The sequence below is a fragment of the Antechinus flavipes genome, chromosome 2 (assembly GCF_016432865.1).
Source record: "Antechinus flavipes isolate AdamAnt ecotype Samford, QLD, Australia chromosome 2, AdamAnt_v2, whole genome shotgun sequence".
Classification (NCBI taxonomy): domain Eukaryota; kingdom Metazoa; phylum Chordata; class Mammalia; order Dasyuromorphia; family Dasyuridae; genus Antechinus; species Antechinus flavipes.
The window spans coordinates 485490865-485512235 of NC_067399.1; the positions used below are offsets into that span (position 1 = coordinate 485490865).

Below are 21371 nucleotides of genomic sequence, written 5' to 3' on the forward strand. Positions count from 1 at the left end.
CTGGCTAATTTCAGAAAAACCTTCACTTACATGAACTGATGCTGAGTGCAGTGAGCAGAACCAAGATAACATTTTACACAGTAACAAGATTATGTGATGAACTTGGTACTTTATAATGAGGTGATTCAAGGCAATTCCAATAGACTTGGGATGGAAAAGGCCATCCACATTGAGAGAGATAACTATGAAGATTGAATGTGGATCAAAGCATAGTATTTTCACCATTTTTTTTTTCTTGTGGCTTTTTTTCCCCTTTTGGTCTGATTGTTTCTTGCACAACATGACAAATATGGAAATATGTTAAGAAAAGGACTGCACACATTTAACTTATATCAGAGTATCTTGGAAAGAGATGAGGTAAAGGAGGGAGAAAAATTTGGAATACAAAGTCTTATAAAAATGAATGCTGAAAACTGTCTTTACATGTATTTGGAAAAATAAAATATTATTGGGGGAAAAAAAGAAAAAAGTAAAATTTCTGCCTTTGGTTTAAATAAGCAATTTAAGATTGGTCTTCTTGAAAGTCATCAAACTTTTTGTTTGGTAAAGAACCACTTCACATTTTGCTGTTTCTTGACAAAAAATTTTTTTAATTGAAAATTGTCGTTCTATTTTTCCTGATATATTTTCCTTTTTTCTTTAGCTTTTTATTCTCGAAGTACATGGATAGTTTTGAACATTCACCCTTGCAAAACCCTGTGCTCCAAATTTTTTTCTCCCTTCCTTCCTCCACCTTCTCCCTTAGACAGCAAATAATCCAATGTTAAACATGTGCAGTTCCTCTACAAATATTTCCACAATTATCATGCAGCACAAGAAAAAGCAGATCAATGAGGGAGAAAATAAGAAAACAAAAAACAAGTAAACAATAAAAAAAGAGTGAAAATGCTATATTGTGATCCACATTCAGGCCCCACAGTCCTCTCTCTGGGTACAGATGTCTCTCTTCGTCACAAGACCACTGGAATTGGCCTGAATTGTTTTTTTGTTTTTGGCCTGAATTGTTGAAAAGAGACACATCCAACAGAAATGATCATTGTATAATCTTGTTGTTGCTGTGTACATTGTTCTCTTGGTTCTGCTCATTTTACTTGGCATCAATTCATGTTACTCCCTCCAGGCCTTTCTGAAATCATCCTGCTGATCGTTTCTTATAAAATAATACTCCATAGCATTCATATACCATAATTTATTTAGCCATTCTTCAACTGATGAGCATCCATTCAATTTCCAGTACCTTGCCACTACAAAAAGGGTTGCTACAAATGTGTTCGCACATGTGGATCCTTTTCCCTCTTTTATCACTTTGGGATACAGACCTAGTAGAGAGAGACACTGCTGAATCAAAGGGTATGCACATTTTAATAACCCTTTGAACAGTTCCATATTGCTCTCCAGAATGGTTGGATCAATTCACAACTCTAGCAACAATGTACTAGTGTCCCAGTTTTCCCACATTCCCTCGAATATTCTTTATCTTTTCTAGTCATCTTAGCCAATCTGAGAGATATGCATTTCTCTGATCAAGTGATTTACAGCATTTTTTCATATGACTAGAAATGGTTTTAATTTCTTCATCTGCAAATTGTTCATATTCTTTGACCATTTATCAAATGAGGAATGACTTGTATTCTTAAAAATTTGAGTAAATTCTCTATTTTAGAAATGAGGCCTTTATCAAAACCTTTGGATATTAAGAAATGTTTTCCCAATTTTCTGCTTCCCTTCTAATCTTTGATAAAATGTTTTAAAAATGCAATGTTTCCAATACCTACTTTTGATAAAGTGGGTAGTTTTACAATTGTTGACAAATCTTTAGGAGTTGTTGAAAGGACATCGAGATGTCTATAGTTTCATCCAGGTACAAATCGCCAATTCTTCAATGCCTTACTTCAAAAGGTTAAAAGAAATATCAATTAGATAAAAATTAATTACATCATTTTGACCATGGAACCATAGGTGAACAAGGCTTTCCAGAATTCCACAAATTACTTGAACCATTTCTAGGGTATGATTTGAAGAAAGCATCACCAATGAGCTGATTGGAGGATGGAGGGTGGGGGAGACTGGAAGAGCTTCTTTTATTTGGCTTCCCAGTTAAACAACTTTATAGGATATTTAACAAAAAAATGTGTGTGTGTGTGTGTGTGTCTCAACTCTTTTTAACTGAATTTTCTTTGAATGAAAAGAACCTGTATCTTTAGAAATTTTATGGTCTGGAATTTCCCAAGCAAGGGAACTTCACGCCTCCACCCCATCCCCAATCAAGGGGCAAGCTAATTGTAACAAAGAAAGAGGGAGAGAGCTCCATTATGATTATGAGTGGTTTAATGATCATAATGACTCACATAATAGCTATCTGGGGGCAGCTGCTAGACAATTCACTAGATCTCAGATCCCCAGCATGTAGTCTGAGGCACAGGTCAAGACTATTCAATATGTCCTTACAAAGACAACCCTCCCCACAACAAAGTGAAGAGCTGAAAAGCATCATTACATACATCATTAAGGATTTGCATTATGCTTAGCAAACAGTTCTAATTTTGGGCCTGGATCCTAGAGCTCAGGTGACAAGGTAGCCCCTTGGGTGAGTGCCTAGATAGCCAAGATTGTGTGGAAGACACAGTGAAGATGATATTCTGGTAGCTGTGTCCTTGTTATGTCTTGCTTTAGCTTGCATCTGATTATCATATCATTATGATTCTCAACCCAATAAGGATTCCACAAGCTGATCAATTTGAGTAAATAACACATAAGGTTATTTGTTAGGCAAAAACAGCTTTCACTCCCCTCACCCCCTCACATCCCCATTAGAATGGATTTTACCCCAAAATTATGGCTTTCACCAATAACGACCCCAAAGATGTCTTTTCAGGATAGACAGACTGAAGTACTCTTTTTGGTTAGGCTTGTTTTATATTTCAGTCCTGCACAAAAACTTGGGGTATTTATGACTCCTTGTGTTTATTTCTACTGATTTTTTTAAACAATGTCTTTGCTTGTTTTTAAAATAGTTTGATAAATCTGAATGGAAATCAATAATCTGTATGATAAGTGAAAGATAGTCAAGAATTTGTATGACAAGTAAAATAAGACAGATTTTATAATTTATCCAAAGCTTTAATACTTACCAGCTTTTAACCCTTCAATAAGCAAATTATAGTCAAGTCCTTCCTGGAATTCAGTATTGTTGCACTTAAAGAATCTACCCCATGGTTTTCTATGTCTTCCTAAATGATAATGGTTCTCATTTCTAACATCAAAGTTTTCCTGCCAAATAACTATCTAAATACACAGTATTTTCACAAAATAGCCCAAGAACACTTGTACAGTCTACTGCATTGTGCATGATCTTACTCTTTAACTCTAGGGAAAAAAAAGCAAATAAAAGAAAGAAGCTCTCTACTCAAAGAACTTACAACATTGTGCACAATCTTTAATACTTTAAATAACAGACTTCAACAGTTCTCTCAATTTTCAGATGTGTTAGAACTTAGCTGGTCTATACTCACAACACTGATGTTAACTCCTGGTGTTACAAAATGCTATGCCATCTTATGGAGAGTTTAAGAATTCACATCTGAACCAAATTTATTATATAAGAAAACAACTCATCTTCCACTTCAATGAACAATAACTATACAACAGAAATGATGGAAAGCAACAGGATGCCTGGGTTGGCAATGTTAAACACTTCACCATAAGGTGGCTACTAAGTACAGAACTGCCCAGTCATTAGGCAGCTATGTTACATAAGTGTCTATAGATAAGAAAATTGAAATCAAATGCAATCTAGTGTCAGGCCTAACGACAACAGAATTTTGAAATGATTAGCATAAATTATGAGATATCTCAAGATAACCTGCAACAAATGTAATATGAAAAAATCTGTGACTTCTTTTGGTGATAGTTATCAGTCGCTAATTCTACTAAGGTTTATTAGTTACATATATAATTAGAGGAAATGCTACTTCTCAGTTAGACGTTGGTGAAAATAAATATGTCTAATTTCTTTCCCAGTCAAGTTCATAGACCCTTTGAAATCTATTCAGCAGGAATACCTGGATTACATGTTAAGAAACTCTTCCCTAATCAAAAGACACCCTACCCCCTTAAACTTGATCTCTTTCCTATTTCACAAGATAGTGAACAAAAGATTCTTAATAAGACAGAATTAATATAATCTTGGGTCTGTTATGCAAGTAAATTTAACTCTGTGGAAAAGAACAGTGGAATTTAAGTGGACGTGACTTCAAAAAAATCCTATAACAAATAGTAATGAAAACAAAGCTGTTTGTAGGAATACTGGGAAGAATCACAAACAAAGTAAAGATTACCAAAGAGAAAGTAAAGATAAACTAAAAGAAAAAAAATTCCTTCCTATCCAAATCTCCTCTGTGGAAGAAATGCTATCAATTCTAGAAAGGAATTAAATCTCATCAACAGTATTCATTAGATTTGCAATTCAGGAATACAGAAGGGATATTTTATAGTGCAAAATGAACTTCCATGATAAATGTACCTCTTGAGTCATCTAAAATTAAGTGATATTCAATATTCTATTGTTGAAATTTTATTAAAACTGTCAATCTATGTATGATGTATAAGATACTTTTGATTAATAAGGCCTGCTAATTATGCTGGATAAATAGGAGTCTATTTTTAAATACTCTGAATTACCTATTAAAAAGTAATGGGGAAGAAAATCTATGTACCATTTCCTCACTCATTAACTAATAATAATTCTGTTTGTTCATTTAAGACTTTGTGGAAATGATCCTTTGGCCACAGTAAATGTTTTCAATGTTATTATGATTTTTAAAGTTTCATTCTCAGCTGTGTCTGAAATATGGAAATCGTTCTTCATTTTTACTGGCTGGAACTAAATAAGTGAGTAGTTAGAATTGGATCAAAAACTTACAATACTGTAATTAGATATGAAAACAGATCAAAAAATGTACTTTTAACAAATATACATTCTATTTTCAAAATCTGAAAAGAAGTTACTACTGCAATGTTATTTTACTAAATTATTTAACTGAATATGGGAGGAGAGGAGAGAATCTTTCTCCCAGAAGATGCTAATGATTCAGTCAGCAACTTAATATGGAAAAAAAGTCAGTATGAAAAGGTGATGTATATTTATGTGGAAGGGCTAAATTACTTTGAAGAAATAGCTCCTCTGGAAGATGACTGTCACTATGAAAAGATCCTGGGAAAAATGTTTTGATAACTAACAATTTCTGCAAATTAGCAACTGACATTAGGTGGAGTAGCAAGAAACGTGAGATTTCTCCACATGAGTTCTTTAATAGCTAACCACTTTATGTCTCATGAATATTATTATGGGAGGTGTCCCAACAAGAACATCAGCTATACTTCATAAGACGACAAAAGACTAAGTCACATTAACAGAATCTGTATTCAATTCTAAGAGCTTTCAGTCCAGACATAAGATTTCATATTTTAATGAAGGAAAAGACAAAAAATTTAACGTAAAAAGTGCTTGCAACACAAGAATAGACATCTGGTATAGACAAGTAAACACTAGTATTACAGTTTATTCAAAGAGAGAGTTCCCAGACAGAAGAAAAACAACTCCTTTTTATTCAAGTTTAGAAAAGACAGCTACCCTGAGCTGATTTTCCCCCTTAGACTTTTCATTCCAATACAAAAATTCCCATTATGACCCTACCCCCACCCTTATACAACCCCTCCCATGTAAATCAAAAAAAAAAAAAAAAAAAAAAAAAAAAGGTTGACTACCTTGTTCAATTGCTACTGAACAAAAAAATTCTTCCTTCCCCATACATTCCCCAAATAGATGAAATCTAACCACTGTTTAAAAATGAGCAAGGGGGGTTGTGTAAAACAAGGAATTTATTGTGTAATATATGTAATAGAACAACTTAAAGGTCCAAAATATCTACAACACTGACTTTTCACAAACATCTAGCTTGTGATAATCTCCGCAAATTAAAAAAATTCCCCGTAGGAATGTAGATTATAACAGAAAGTATGCTACAATAAAGTTTCTTGCCTGGTACACAGACATTAGTGATGAAGAAGAGAGGACACCATCTGCTTGGAATGCCTTGCCATTTTCCTCCCGGCCCTGTTGAGGTTTCCTTAGTTCAGAAAGGTTTGGGTTTAGCTGCTCGTTGAGGTTGCACTGTTTGAACTGCTGGGAGGCAAAAAGACAAAATTAATGCAGTCTGAACCTTTCTAACTTCCAGACCTTATCCCACCATTTTGTAAGCTTCCAATACCCACCAGCCCACACCATTGATGACATTACACATGTTGACATACAACATTTGCAGGTTATAAGAGATTCACTATGCAATTAGGTATAATGATAAAGCCTGGCTCTGGAGAAAAATTGAAACAATTTACTTTGCTCCCTTCTTTGCAAAGTTAGGGACTATGGAGATGTTAATATTGTGTGTGTGTGTGTGTGTGTGTGTGTGTGTATACATATGCTTAGATATGGTAGATACTTGGGGTTGATTTTGATGGAATGATTTTTCTTCTTTAAAAAATTCTTTCCTACAACTGATAAGGGGGGAGATATATTTAAAAATTAAGGTAATGTAAACACAAAAGATTTCAGCAATGTTTCAAAAAACAGATAATTCAGGTGTATTTGTGATTTTTAAAAAGCATCAACCATTCTGCAATGTTTGAAGTGTTATTTAAGCTCTTCTGCCTGAATGACAATAGACATGTACTTACTTGTATTTTTCATTAAAAATTAGACCTTTTCATTAAAGGGTCTAAAGCAATCTCATAAAATGAGGAACACTATGGCTTCATGAGAACAAAAGTATTCAGAGAGGCTACTCAAGTTCTAGATCCAACTAACGGTACCATCAACAAGCCACTCAAAAATCTGTATCGATATCCTTACATATTCTCTTTTCCAATCCAAATCCTTTACTTCAAGAACAACCTTCTCCTACAAACTACTCTTAAAAACTGTCTTCTGAATTTCTACAGTCCTTTTATTGCCTTGAATTCTTCTTTTCACCTCCCTAAGAGTCAGAGTTTGCTTGCAGGCTAGTTATTCTAATGTAGATATTGTAAGAGTTATGATATAGGAGGACAGAGTGAAAATCCTTTCAGCAGTTTTTGAATGAAAGGAAAAGCTTTTTAAAAAAATATTCTATTATTATTTAACTTTATTGAGGAATATGGTAAAAACACATAATTACCTGACTATAAACAACATTACAAAAACCTACTATTTCAATTACTCTTCTAGACAGAAGCCTAACAATGCCAGCAATTCTCAGAATATTATCATCCCTTCCATGAAGATACTATGCCGTAGTCCTCAAAAACTGACAGATGATTGCCTCTATGGCCATTTCCTTTGATCTACTACAGCTCTCAACTATCTTTTCCCTCAATGTTTAACAGGAAAAGTCCAGTTTTTTCCTGCATATTAGAAACATGGCTATATTGTGCAAGTCAGTGAAATGACGTTTTGTCTGTGGCAGTTAGGTGGCACAGCGAATAAAGCCCTAAGCACAAATATCACAAAAAGTGTAATAACCAGTCCTACCTCATACACTTAGTATCTGAGTGACCCTGGGCAAGTCACATAAAACTCTGTTTCCACTTCAACTCAGTCAGCTGCAAAACAAGAGGACTGGACTCAATGTTTTCCTAAGGGTCCTCTCCAGTGGCTCTAAATCTATGATCCTAGATTATTTTGGTCACACAGAGAGAGATAATGAGCATAATTATCATATGTTCTGTTTTATGCTACTATTTTTATCGTGAAATCACAATTACTTATATATTAAAAGGAAATGGATCTTTTTTGGTTCAAAAGGAGACTTTATACTAATCTTGAAATGGTAGGAAAGGCTTATGTTATAAAACTGTGACACAGAAAGACTTGTAGAATATACTTATTGGAAACTGGTTATTAAAGCATTTTGGTACCAATAATTTTTGTGCCATCTATAAAATCATAGTATTTGCAACATAACTCACCTACTGGTGTTGGCAAAAGGGCTGGTTTCTCCCACATCATTGGACGCTTCGCAGGCTGGTGTGGTGCATATCCCAGGAGACCAGGTCTTTTAGAGGGTACTGCTAGAAGGGGAGGAGGTTTACCCTTGGGCCCAGAATGTCCTACATTAATATGAAATTAAAAAACAACAACAACAAAAACAAATTAGTTAACATGTACTTGTATAAATACTTATGTATGGTCCGGTGACGCTATAAGTTTAACATCATTGCTCCTGTCTTAACAACTTATTTATCTCCTCCTAAGTCACCATGTTTGATGATGTCATCTACTGACCCTGAGTCACAATTCTATTTCTCTACTTAAAGAGCAACTGAAAACCAAAACTTAATAACTATGTTTTACATTCAAAGATATTCTAAATAGTATTTAAGTGTGCAATAAAGAAACTTCTAACACCTAAAACAGCCTCTAACACCCTAAATAAAGACTAATGTGATTAATACAGGTGAACATGTCATTAAGACTATACAACTCAAGAGTAAAGTAGCATGAATTATTCTATTTGGATTTCTTTGGAATGCTGAATTAGCTATAAATGTAGCACTCACAGGAAAAGCTTCAATAAAATTAAGAGTGTTTGCTTAACATTTAATGCAATGACAGACCCAATTTATGGTACAGAGCACTTATTCTGAAATAACTTCTTTTAGCTGCCTTTCTTGAATAATGTTACAGTTGAAGCAAAAGATTGAAAATTACTACTATGAACTTAAAGGAGAGTAGTTTTAACACATAGAGAGAAATGAATTTGTAAGTGATAGCAATGAAATACAAAGTAATAAATTATCTTTTTATACATATCGTGTTTCTTTAACCTCATTAATTACAGACTACTTAAATTCTGCCATTGGCCTTTTCTTTAGTTTTTAAATTATTTTTAAAGTCTCAAACATCTTCTTGAAATATTAACTCCATTTCATAAATTCACACAAGAGAATGAAATAAGCACACAATTCATCTCAGCTTAGCACTAAAAACTGTTCTTCAAATTTACTAAGGGAGCAGCTAGGCGGTGCAGCGGATAGAACACCAGCTCTGAAGTCAGGAGTACCTGAGTTCAAATCTGGCTTCAGACACTTAACACGTCCTAGCTGTGTGACCTTGGGCAAGCCACCTAACCCCAATTGGCTAAGAAAAAAACAAACAAAAAAAGAATACTAGAAAAGTCAAGTAATTCTGAGAGTATGTGTCACTGTCCCTACCAAGCTTCATCAACTTCAGTCTTAACCCTGGAGGAAAACTTGAGTAACTTAAATATGACGTAAAAGGGCCAGAGTTTATATAATAAGCTTCATTCAAAAAACCTTGGGAAAACACAGAAACCTAATTAAAAGTATGAATCTTCTCCATCTAAAGGCTAAGATTCCAGGCAATTTCACATTTATTTACAATATTATGGAGAATAAAACAAATGTCATAATTGTTTCATTTTCTAAAGAGAGAACTCACAGGACAGCTAAGATGGCTCAAGAGTTTCACTTTTTCTCTTTACTTTAACTCATCTAGGCGAATTTTTTCGTGAAATAGAAATTGCCAACTTAGGCAAGTTTATTTTTATTTTTCATAGATAGAGCAAAATTCAAAAATTGCATATTTAGTAAAACTAAAGAACAAAGGGAGAATGATCATAAGGCAATACTGTTGAGGAAAGGACAGCACTAACCTGGTGTTGGAAGGAGTCCTCCAGGCCTATCACCTAATAAAGGAGGCTTAACTGGAGGAAGGAGAGGCTGGCCCTGGAAGGAGTTCCTACCAGGGGTTGGAAGAAGAGGAGGTGGTTTGCCCATAGTATGAGATCTTGGCATCAAATTAGCTTCAATCAAAGCATTCACAACTGCAGTTGACGTATCTGGTGTCTCAACAAAACCTGAGAAAAGAAATCAGTCAGCAGGAATCTAGAATATAGGCCAAAGCAACTGAAGAGAAAATAATATGATGGAACTTCTAGGGCTCTAGAGATGCTACATGAAATTTAAAAATACTATTTTAAACATCAATCTGCAGTTTATGGCTATCATTAAGTATCTTAAAGTGTTCTTTTTTAGGAATTGTGATCATTATAATTCTCTTCAAAATGTACTGTCAAACTCAATCTATTCTGAATCAAGATTGAGAGCTGCTTACCAGCAACTTTTGACAAACTTATCCAACAATAGAAAAACAGATCACAGTAGAACAAACTACTCAAGATCTGTTTCATTATATGAGCTCAAATAAGAACTGAAAATGAACATTGGCAAGAGTCAAAAGACTTAGATCTTTTCTTTGACCCTAGTAGGCAAGGTACTTAAGACTTTTAAGTTTCAGTTTGCTCATCAGCCAAATAATTATTCTCATACCTACCTCTCACAAGGTTGTGGTGAACAAAGAACTTTTTTAAAACACAGCATGTGGGGCAGCTAGGTGGTGCAGTGGATAGAGCAACAGCTCTGAATTCAAATCTGGTCTCAGACACTTAACACTTCCTAGCTATGTGACCCTGGGCAACTCACTTAACCCCAATTGCATCAGCCAAAAAAAAAAAAAGAGCATATATAAATGAGCTATTTTATAAGGAGTCAATTCATCTTTATAAATAAAATTTTAAACTTAAAGTGATACTATAGACATAATTATACAAAAGCCATTTCTACTCTACATACCTATTCAATTTAATCTTTGTTTTAAGTCTAATAGTCTGAACCAAGAGGGCTATTAAATCATAAAGATATCTTCTTTTTTTTAACTACCTGATGATATGACGCTTTTTTACATGATACTGTTCAAAACAGAGTTTTTTCTAAAAAGATGAAAACTGTTTTAGTTTGGGGACAGAATACATGAATACCTTCCAATTCTTCTTTTCTGGTCTTCAAGTAATTACTGATGGTGTTCAACTCCTCCTGATATAAATGTTTTCCCTCACTTAACAGGAAGAGAAGATGTTTGATGCCCAGAGGCACAGAGTAGCTTTCACAGAGATCCCGTTCTAAGTAGTCATCTACCAGGTCAGCTGCTTTTTGTGAAATCCCAGCACCTTCTTGCTGTTCCCGCTCAGCCAAAATAGTCCTAAATTCCTTAGCTACTAGAGCTAATGCATCCTCCAGGGGCATATGGCGATGAACTAGAGGAAAAAAAAGAAACCCAGTTTGATCTTTGTACACTTTGGTCACATTATGAAATATTTATGAAGTATTAGAGAGAGCCCTAGAGTTAGAGGCATAAGGCCTAGATTCAAACCCAGGCTTTGACACCTCAAAGTCATATGATCAGGAACAGGTTAGTTCCCTTCGGTGAGCCTAACAAGTCAACTCAATTCAACCAACATTTATTAAGTGCCTACTATCTGCCTCCATTTCCGCATCTATAAAATGAGACAATAATGCATTTACTATCTTCCTCCCTATTGTGAACAAAGTGCTTTGTTCAATTTGAGGCCTCAAAACAGAAAAGGTAAGGAAGAGACAGGAATTAGTTGACCAAAAGAGAATCATTTTCTTCATACTTTATGTTTGGGGCAGCAGGATTGTACAGTGACCGTTCTACAAGTTCCCTTGCTTGTTCTCTTTCTTCCATCTCATCCTCTCCCACTATCCACCAAGACGATAGCCCACAATTTCTACTTCAGAGTTATTACACTGCTATTCACAATGATAGTGTTGAATTTTAGGGAAATTATTTTCCAGTATAAACCTACTTGTTCTTGTCTTAAAAAAAAAAATCAAACAAACAACAACAACAAAAAAAAAAAACTTAGAGACACAAAGCCCATATTTAAAGCAATATATTATATTTTGTGTATAGTAGAAATAACTGTTTATAATGTCATGTGGGTTTCAACTACAGGTATACTGTCAAAATTAAATATTATATCATTTCTTTATTGTGTGGTAAATGTCATGTCACAACACTTTAATTTTCTGTTCAGATGTAAATCTTTATTTTACATTCACACATTTTCACTCCAGCTAACAGAAACAAGAAGAAATGACAAATGAGATTCACAGAGAAGTGAATCGTCGTTTTCAGGAAAAAAAAGTAATTTAAGAAAGAGCAAAATATATATCTCAAGAATAAAAGCTTTTCTGGAGGATAACATCAACTTACAAATATGTGCACATATAGTTGTATCTACTCATATGTATGTAAAAGGGAGAAAGTCCATCTTTATTTATGAATCATTACAACTAGGGATGATTAAATTAACTCAAGGATTATGGAGAAGGGGCAAAGACTGACAAAACAATGGACAGAAAGAACTAAGATTTAAGTTGATTAACAGCATTGTAGAGAGGGCAAGGTTTTTAAGTTGGCCATAAGGGCTAAGTGAAAATATTAGCAAATGTGACTGTTCTAATAAGCTGGTTAACTTTAGATTAGAATTTGGATCAGAATGCTAAGATCTAAAATTTAGCTGAAAGGACTATTTAAGATAACTAATTATGGACTAGATATTTGGAACAATTAATGAAGAAGAAAGGTGGATTACAGAACTTAAATTCATTGAGAGCCACATAAAAAGCTTTGATATTGGTTCATATTATGTCATCTGGCTTCTTTATGGAAGTGATAAATGGAAAGTTTAAAAGGATTCAATAAAATGACTTAGAGTACAAGAAAATTATGGAATTGTATTTTTAAATGGAGACACTTTTAAACAACATTTCTAAAAGTAGCTATACTTACTTGTGATAGACTTGTGAAGTGAAATTACAGTGCAAGAGGAGAGTGCTACATTGGACTGTTCGACAAGAATACAAAAAGGAGAACCATCATTTTTCACTTCCTGGAGTGCACAGGTGAGACTTGCCTCTGATGTCAGATAAATCATTTCAACCACAAGACCATGGTCCTGCAAACGATGACCTATGCTTACTGCATAGTCCCTTAAAGAAAAATTTAAAAAAGGAAAATTACTTTAAAACAAACACAAGAAAGAATCATTGTGTGGTTGATGTGTTTGCCTTTTAGTTGTTCTCAGTTATAGGAATATGAAATAAAAAGAGATTTCTCAAAAGTTACATAGCCCATGCCATTAAACTTCAGATTATTTTAGATGGCAGAGAGACACTGTATTCCTTTTCCTTCCTATAGACACCAAATATTAGAAGATTTGTATTGGAATCCTCCAATATTTGCAAGTTTTAAGTTAACATTTTAAGGGAAAAGTGTACCTGCTAAAGTCATGGGTTTTTCTGCCCCCTATTAATACTCAAGTGTGATAATATGTGTAAAGAACACTTTATCTACAAAAAAGCAAGTAACAAGAATATGACTATTATTATTGTCACTTGGTCATGTGGGTCAAGCATATTCATATAAACATAATTATGCATTATCATTCCCTTTCAAAATGGAAATTTTAAGACAACTATAAATATTTGAGAAAGTTACCAAACAAATGAAAAGCTGAAAAAAAAAAATCAACACAACAATTATATTAAAGGGAAAAAAAATTATCTGATTAATTTCTAAGATATTCCAATACTTGCTGCAGTTAGTACCCTGTAGATAATTCACTTTTGAAAAATTAACAGCATAGTTCTGAACCCAATATTCTTTTGGTTTTTTGTAAATTGTATTATATATTTTTTCCAATTATAAGTAAAGATAATTTTCAACATTCATTTTTTATAAGATCCTGAATTCCAAATTTTTCTCTCTCCCTCTTTCTTCTCTCCCTTCCCCAAGACAGTTAAGTAATCTAACATAGATTATAAATGTGCAATCATGTCAAACATATTACCACATTAGTAGAAATATCATGTTGTGAAAGAGAAAACAAAACAAAAGGGAAAAACCACCACCCCACCCCAAAAAAGTGAAAATGGCATGCTATGATCTGTATTCAGACTCCACAGTTCTTTTCCTGAATGTGGATAGCATTTTCCATCATGAGTTTTTTGGAATTGTCTTGAATTGATGTATTGTTGATTAGAGTTAAGTAGTTGACCATCACAATCTTGCTATTACTATGTACAATGCTCTTCTGATTCTACTCACTTCACTCAGCATCAGTTCATGTACGTCTCTATAGGTTGTTCTGAAATCATACTCATCATTTTTTATAGCACAACAGAATTCCATTATATTCATATGCCACATAGTCATTGCCCAATTAATAGGCATTCACTTATTGCAACTTTGAATTCTTTGCTATCACAAAAAGAGCTGCTATAAATATTTTTGTATATGTAGGTCCTTCTCCCTTTTGGGTGATCTCTTTGGGATACAGACCTAGTGATACTGCTAGATCAAAGGATATACAGAATTTGATTGCCCTTTGGGCATAGGTGAATCTAATATTCTGACTCTGAGAGACAAAAGAGATACAAAAGCTGACTTCTCAATGAAGAAACCATGCAACTTTGGAAAATAAAAATGTAGATTAGTTTCCTTATGAAAGGCAATGGATAAATATGCAAAATGAAACATATTTTTAGACATGCCAATAGGGGAATTTGTTTTGCCTGACTATACATGTTTCTTAGAAGACTTGTTTTTACTTTACTTTTTATATAGGAATGAGGGAGGTTGTAGGAAGAAAAAAGAGAAAGAAAAAAGAAGTGCTTGATAACTGAAAAATAAAAAAAATTTAAAGGAAACTTAAATAAAAATAATTTTTAAAGGGTGGATAATTCATAAAAATCTACTTGACAGAAGAAAAATTCATGTGTATAGTCCCTACCAATTATACAAAATTACTTTGAAAACAATTCATTTTGTGCTCATTTACTATGAAAATTGAAGTGTATTTAATGATCAATTTATTCTATATAGGTTCAAATGCTTTTGTCACAAATGAAAAATATTTTACATTGCATCATTTCCCAGTCAGGAGCACAACTGCAGAATGGCAGAGGACTTCCTAAGCTGACTCTGAAGAGCTCATCTACCACAGTCTCTTAATCCATGGCAAAATGCCAGCATTGCAAAACACCAGGCAAAGCTTAGATAAAATCTGAAGAGCTGTTTTAAAAAGCCACTCCAGACAGAAGGAAAAGAAAAGTAATCTCCAATATACTTCTCCAATACCTGACAAAGTACTAGAATTAAATACCAGTAGATCTGTTTTTTTTAGATATGAAAGAAGCAAAAATACCAGTGCTATCTCAGATGGAGCAGCTGGAGTCTCAATTATAAAAGCTGTGAAGGTTGCTTTAAGTCAAATTTTGAAACACTTATCAATTTTGAGGAAGTTAATCTATTGTAAGAATAACACAATGAATCTGGTCTGGGTTATTAATGTGAAAATGGATTTAGAGTGGAGACACTTAATTCTAGGGGAACACAAACAATCAAATACACTGATTCTTCATTACTTCTGGGTCTGAGTTCAACATTAAGAATGTATCATTGAATGAATTCAAGCCATCTTCAGTTTTCTAGATGGAATATGAAATTCTATAATCTCCTAATGTGCAGGAAATTGTGCTCTCCTACTCTCAATACTCTTTCAATTCTCTTTTGAGTGTTCTTTAGTGCAAAATAATCAAATCAAATTAAGTTCATAGTCAAATGGAGCTAGGAATTTCCTTTCAAAAAGCCCTATCTCCTGCCCTTCCCCCCCCCAAAAAAAAAAAAAATCTTATTACGAAAGTGAATTCTTTACAGGGGTCAAATTGAAGAAACACAAAAAGTAATAAATCTACTTACATAAAAAGGCAAGCTTGAGAGATGGGTTATCATTTGTAATTTATATAAACCTATTAGGATTTAAAGGGTACTTTATGTATATCCTCTCTATAGTTCAGGGGTTCTTAACCTTTTCTTGTTTCATGAACCCTTGGGTAGTTCCAACTCGTGTTGGAACTGTTGGAAGATTCCTAAATTTCACCAACATTTTTCCTTAATATTCAACTGTACCTCTAAGAGATGGAGTACTGAATTCATTTCCAGATTATGTAAACTAGTCATAAGTGAAGGCTCAATTAATTACCTTTGGTACTATATGGAACATGAACTCATCTAACCATCACTTCACTTTCGTGATGAGATTCAGAAAGTTCAAGTATCAATGGTCAAGGTCCCAAAGACAGAAAGCAGTATAGTGGAAAATGAATCTCAGATTCAAAATTCTTTCCAGCCCACAATATTGCTTCAAAGTTTGTAATTGATGCAATAAAAGGAAATGTACCTACCTTTGGTCTTTATTGATGGAAACAATAGTGCAATCTGAAGGTCTTTCTTTATCATATTCATTCTGTATTTGTTGGTAAAATTGTTGATAAAGCTTCTCTTTTCGATGGTCCTTACTGTGATCATCATCTGGAAAATAATGAACCACATTAAAAAATAAAAAAAGATTGCCAAAAGCCAACTTCTGAGTTTTACAAAACAAAATAAAAATCTATATAATCTCTCCAAACTCCAGAAAATATAAGTGAAATTTCAAAGATTGTCATTACCTTTATGGGAATACTGGTATCTCTCATAGTTATCTTCACTTCCTTTAGAATAATCATACTCTTTCCCCAATAATTCTTCAAAGTTACTGTACAAATGAAAATAAATTATTTTACTCATATATATTTTTCCTAAACACATTTACACATTCCATTTGATAGCAATTTCCAGGATATCGTAATACTAAAAAAACCCTTCGCTTTAAGATATCTAAAAAGTTCAATCTGTTATTTCATTCAATAACTACTTAAGCCTCAGTACGTGATTTATGCTAGAAAGATAGAAAAATAAGACAAATTTACATCTCTTTACTGTCATTAGTCAAATTTTGAGTCTGATGTCTCTTCAGCACTGTCATTCTTTGCTATATTGCAATTCAATTGCAAAGCCCTTAAACAGAAAGTCAAAACAAATTCCACTTTTACATCATTTTTCTGAAGTTATGAGGTAAAAACCTGGGAAAGGTAAAGCAAAACCACACCTGAAGGATTTTAATTAGACCTTCATGTGAAAGAAATGGAACATAAAAACTTAAAATTTCACTTTAACCAGAATTAGGCCCATGAGCAGAGTCCTGTATATTACACTATTTAGTGAATATTTGTTGAATGAATGAATACAGAACACTCTGAAAACAACAGCTAAAACTTTAGTAATCAATTTTCTTTCTAAATGTATAAGTGAAAGGAGTATTCAGATACATAAGGATCTGTTTATTATCCAGGTCACAGAGTCCCCTTTCCTGTGACTTAACAGAAGACACAAAAGAAATACAAGCTGTAATCAAAACAATATGACAGCATTTGCTCACCAATAACTATAATGTGGACCAATAAGTTTAGTCCATAAGGAATATCCAACCAGGTGTAGACACCAAGAAAGCAGCAATTAATTATTTTCTCCAAAAATAAACAAGTTCCTTTCTGGTTTTCCTCTTTTTTTTATTACTGTGGCTCCAGAGAACATTATAAAGAACTGGATTATATATACTGTTTATCTTCCACATACTTTGCATTTAGAGCAGGAAACACTGCTCTAAACTTGTGATTTTTAGGTTAGTAATCAACAAGAAAGAAAATAAGAATCCCACACATCTAGTTTCTACTTTCATTAAATCATGGCATTGTTCAATAATATATTCATTTAGAATACTGGCTTATTCTTTCCAACACTCAAAGTATTCACATGCAACAAATCCAATAAGCACATGAATGAATTGCCATAGGCAATGCACTACTTAATCACAGAGAGGATATAAGAATGAAATGAGACAGTCCTTGTCCTCAAGGAGCTTGAAAACTAGTAAGAAGCTAAAATACTACTTTTACTTCTTTTCTTATATATAACCCTATGAAGGAAAAAGGATTCCATTTAAGGTCCCTACAAATTTGCCTTTTTTCCCCAGGACTGGATGGTGCAAAATTAAAGAAGTAGTAAAACTTTAGTTTTACTTTAGTAAACTAAAGAAAACACCCCACCAAAACCAAGTAAACAGAATGAGCTGATAGGTCCAAGAAACTAGATAACGAGCTGGTATTTATTAACTGATTCTGGAGAGTCTCTCCACATAAGTTTATAAATACATTTCAGTATTATTCAATAGACACTCTAGATATGACTTATTGAAATGTTACTTGAAAGTAACTTCTGTCAATAAAAACTACTAAATTTTACACTTTACATTTACACAGTCAGGAAAAGCATACACAATTGAATTATTAATTTAAACTGACACAAATTTCATCTTTAATGTAGGTGAGACAAATAGCTTTGTTGAAGTCCATATAAATTTAGACATATAAGAGAAGGGACTTAATTTTTTTTGCTTTTGCCAAGATATGCACATCTGCTGAATCTGAATGTAAAAGCATTATTCAGACTTGTTTTTAAAAAATGACACATAGGCTCAGGAAAAGGTTCACAAAATTGCCAAATATTGGTACACTTAATTGATAAATAAGAACTTTATTACTGAGGGCCCTCATTACTACTTAGTAATATTCTGATTCATCTCTTGTTGACTTCTCATCCTACAGCTCTAAATGATTATTCTTTCAGTGTTTTATTGTTTTTTAAATTTTACTATCACTTCCCAATAACTCATCTTTCTCTCCCATTTTCTTTGTATTAAGTTCAATAAAGAGAAACACTATAATCCTCTACCAGCATCAAGAGGGAAGAAGCTTCACCACAAGGCCTCTGAAATGACATCAGATTACTGCACTGATGGAAGTTTTTATGTCTTTCATTGTTGCGTTCCTTTATTTTACTGAGTCAATCCCAAAGCGACTAGTGGGGAATTTTTTCACTTTTTCCAGCTTTCCTCTTTATTAACTTTTTAAATTAAATGGTATTCTTTATTTTTATTTTGCCCTTCTATACAAATATCTTTCTCCCCCTCCCACCCAAAGAACCATATTTAGTAACAAATAATAAAAGAAAAAGCAGTAAGCAGTTTAGCAAAACTAACCAAAGTATTAACCAAGTCAGACAGAACAGTCCTCAATCTCTGCAAACTTAGTTCATGATAATAACATAGCATTTAGTTTCCATTTTTATTTGGTCTTTTCATTTTCATTGTTGCAGTCACCGTATAATACAATGTTTTCTTAGTTCTTCACTTTGTATCAATTAGTGTCTTCCCATGCATCTTTAAACTCTATATTCATCATGTTTTATGGCGCAGTAAGAGTCTATTACATTCACATACCACAATTTGCTTAACCATTGCTCAATCTTGTTTGTTTCCAATTCTTTGCCATTACAAAAAGGATAGTACTATGATTGTTCTGGACTATATGGCTAAGACCTTTCTTCCTATCTTTGAGGCTATGGGCATTTTAGTTTAGTCTCATGAATCTGGATATGTATGGGTGAATGTGTGTGTGTATGTGTATACACACATGGAAGAGAGGGAGACAGAAAAAGTGAGAATGAGCAGATGCAGCTAGGTGGCACAGTGGAGAGAGAGTACTAGATCAAGAGTCAGGAAGATTCATCTCTCAGATCAAATCCGTCCTCAGACACTTCCTAGCTGTGTGTTGTGGTCAAGCTACCCTGTTTGCCTCAGTTCCTCATCTATTAAATGAGCTGGAAAAGGAAATGGTAAACCACTCTTTTTTCCAAGAAAACTCAAATGGAGTCATGAAGAGTTGGACATAACTGAATCATGTGTGTATGTGTGCATATGTGCGTGCATGCGCCTGTATGTATGCATGTAATTCCAAATGACTTTTTAGAATAGTTGGATCAATTCAAATCTTGGCCAAAAGTAAAATTATAATGCTTCTCTTTCCATATCTTTCTAATATTGACTATTCTCATTCAGCCAATCATTCAGACCATGTAAAAAAACTTCCCTTCTGCTGCTCTGCTTTTCCTTATTTGAAATGGATTTTCAGAAATTACATCTCTATTACCTGGGATAGTTAATACATCCAGTTTTTGTCCATATCCAGCCTATCCCACAGTGCATTATACTTTACTTCCCAGACAAGGTGAGCCATCTTTTCTTACCACTGTGTAATTACTTTATTTCTATTCTACCTTCTATTCTGAACATGGTAACAAGGTGCAGACTCACAGATAAGCTCATGCCACAGGGTATCATTTCCTTGATCACCACTGCTGACATGTCACTAAAGATGTAATTCTATCATCTTGTTTGCCTCAGAAAGATGACAATGTAAGGGCCAAGTTGAAAACCACTTATACAAGATTATTTTAGGGACAACAGGAAATGTAAACTACCACAATCAATATTATCATTGCTTTTAGAAAGGATATGTCAATCAACTTCCCTGAGGTTCAAATGAACTGACCCCAAAGGATAAAACTTCCTCCCCTACCTACCACTTTCCTGAAAGATTGTCTTACTTTTGCATTTGCATTCCCAGCACTTACCATAGGCCTGGCATATAGTAAGCACTTAATTCATTTATTTTCATTTTCTGCTGTCAGTCACTTTCCTAAGTAAATCTCAGAGCTGCTGTGATTTGCATTTCCCTTAATGACTCTCATATGCTTGTTAATAGTTCACAAATCTTATTTTGAGCACTGTTTGTTCCCCTTTCTCTTACACTCAACAGATGATTTCACTTCCTAGTATATTGAGAACAAGGACTAGATTGCTTCACTTCCTCTCCTATTTACTTCAAAGTTTCTCTGTATCTTCAATCATTCCTTCTCTGAGAAAGTAGTTTTCTTTTGCAAAGCTTCTCCCTCCATCCATACTCCTGATTCCATCCCTCTCTCACATTATAAATTTTGTTCTATAAAAATAGTTCATATTTACTTTTTGTTATGGATAACTTCCTTGGATTCTCACAATAATCTTTCAAGGTAGACAATGATAATAACAATTAATAATAGCTAAAATTACATCGCACTTTAAGGTCAAATTTGCAAAGAGCTTTTCATATGTTATCCTATTTGATCCTTACAAGAATCCTGGGATACAGGCACTATTATTACTCCTGCCTCCATTCTAAAGAGGAAGAAGCTGAGAGTGATTTGCCCAGAGTTTAAAATGTCTCAGGCAGGACCTCCTGACTCCCAAATCTAATTAATGTTCTATCTACTAACAAAACTATAAATTTTACCCCTATTTTACATATTAGAAAAGGGAAACCTAAAGCAACTATACAGATTAGGAAAGATGTCACACAATTGGCAGAATTCGCAGTCCAATGCAGCCTCTGTTGCTAAACCCCAAGGCCTTTCCACTGAACCATGATTACCTCATCTATCAGTTCTTCTTTCTCTTTTGAAATTCAATATTTCCCTCCCTACTGGCTACTTGTCCTTCTAGCTAAACATTTTCTCAAATTTCTCTTCTATTAAAAAAAAAAATCTCTACTTGTCCTATCCTCTCACACTCCTCTCCTATAATTTCCTCTGATCCTCTTATTATTGGGACATCATCATCATTCCATTAGAT

General features: G+C 33.8%; 1 protein-coding gene across 1 annotated transcript in view; it reads right to left on the minus strand.

The window, feature by feature from the left end:
• Positions 1-5862: 5862 nt before the first annotated feature.
• LOC127550691 (nuclear receptor coactivator 5-like) overlaps positions 5863-21371 on the minus strand; it is a 31342-nt gene continuing 15833 nt past the window's right edge. Inside the window, exons 3-9 of the mRNA XM_051979810.1 lie at positions 16435-16520; positions 16168-16294; positions 12713-12912; positions 10875-11150; positions 9711-9914; positions 8005-8145; positions 5863-6184 (exon numbers count right to left, since the gene is read on the minus strand). Coding sequence (XP_051835770.1) covers positions 6135-6184; positions 8005-8145; positions 9711-9914; positions 10875-11150; positions 12713-12857 — 816 coding nt within the window. The 5' untranslated portion in view covers positions 12858-12912; positions 16168-16294; positions 16435-16520 and the 3' untranslated portion in view covers positions 5863-6134. The remainder of the gene's footprint in view (positions 6185-8004; positions 8146-9710; positions 9915-10874; positions 11151-12712; positions 12913-16167; positions 16295-16434; positions 16521-21371) is intronic.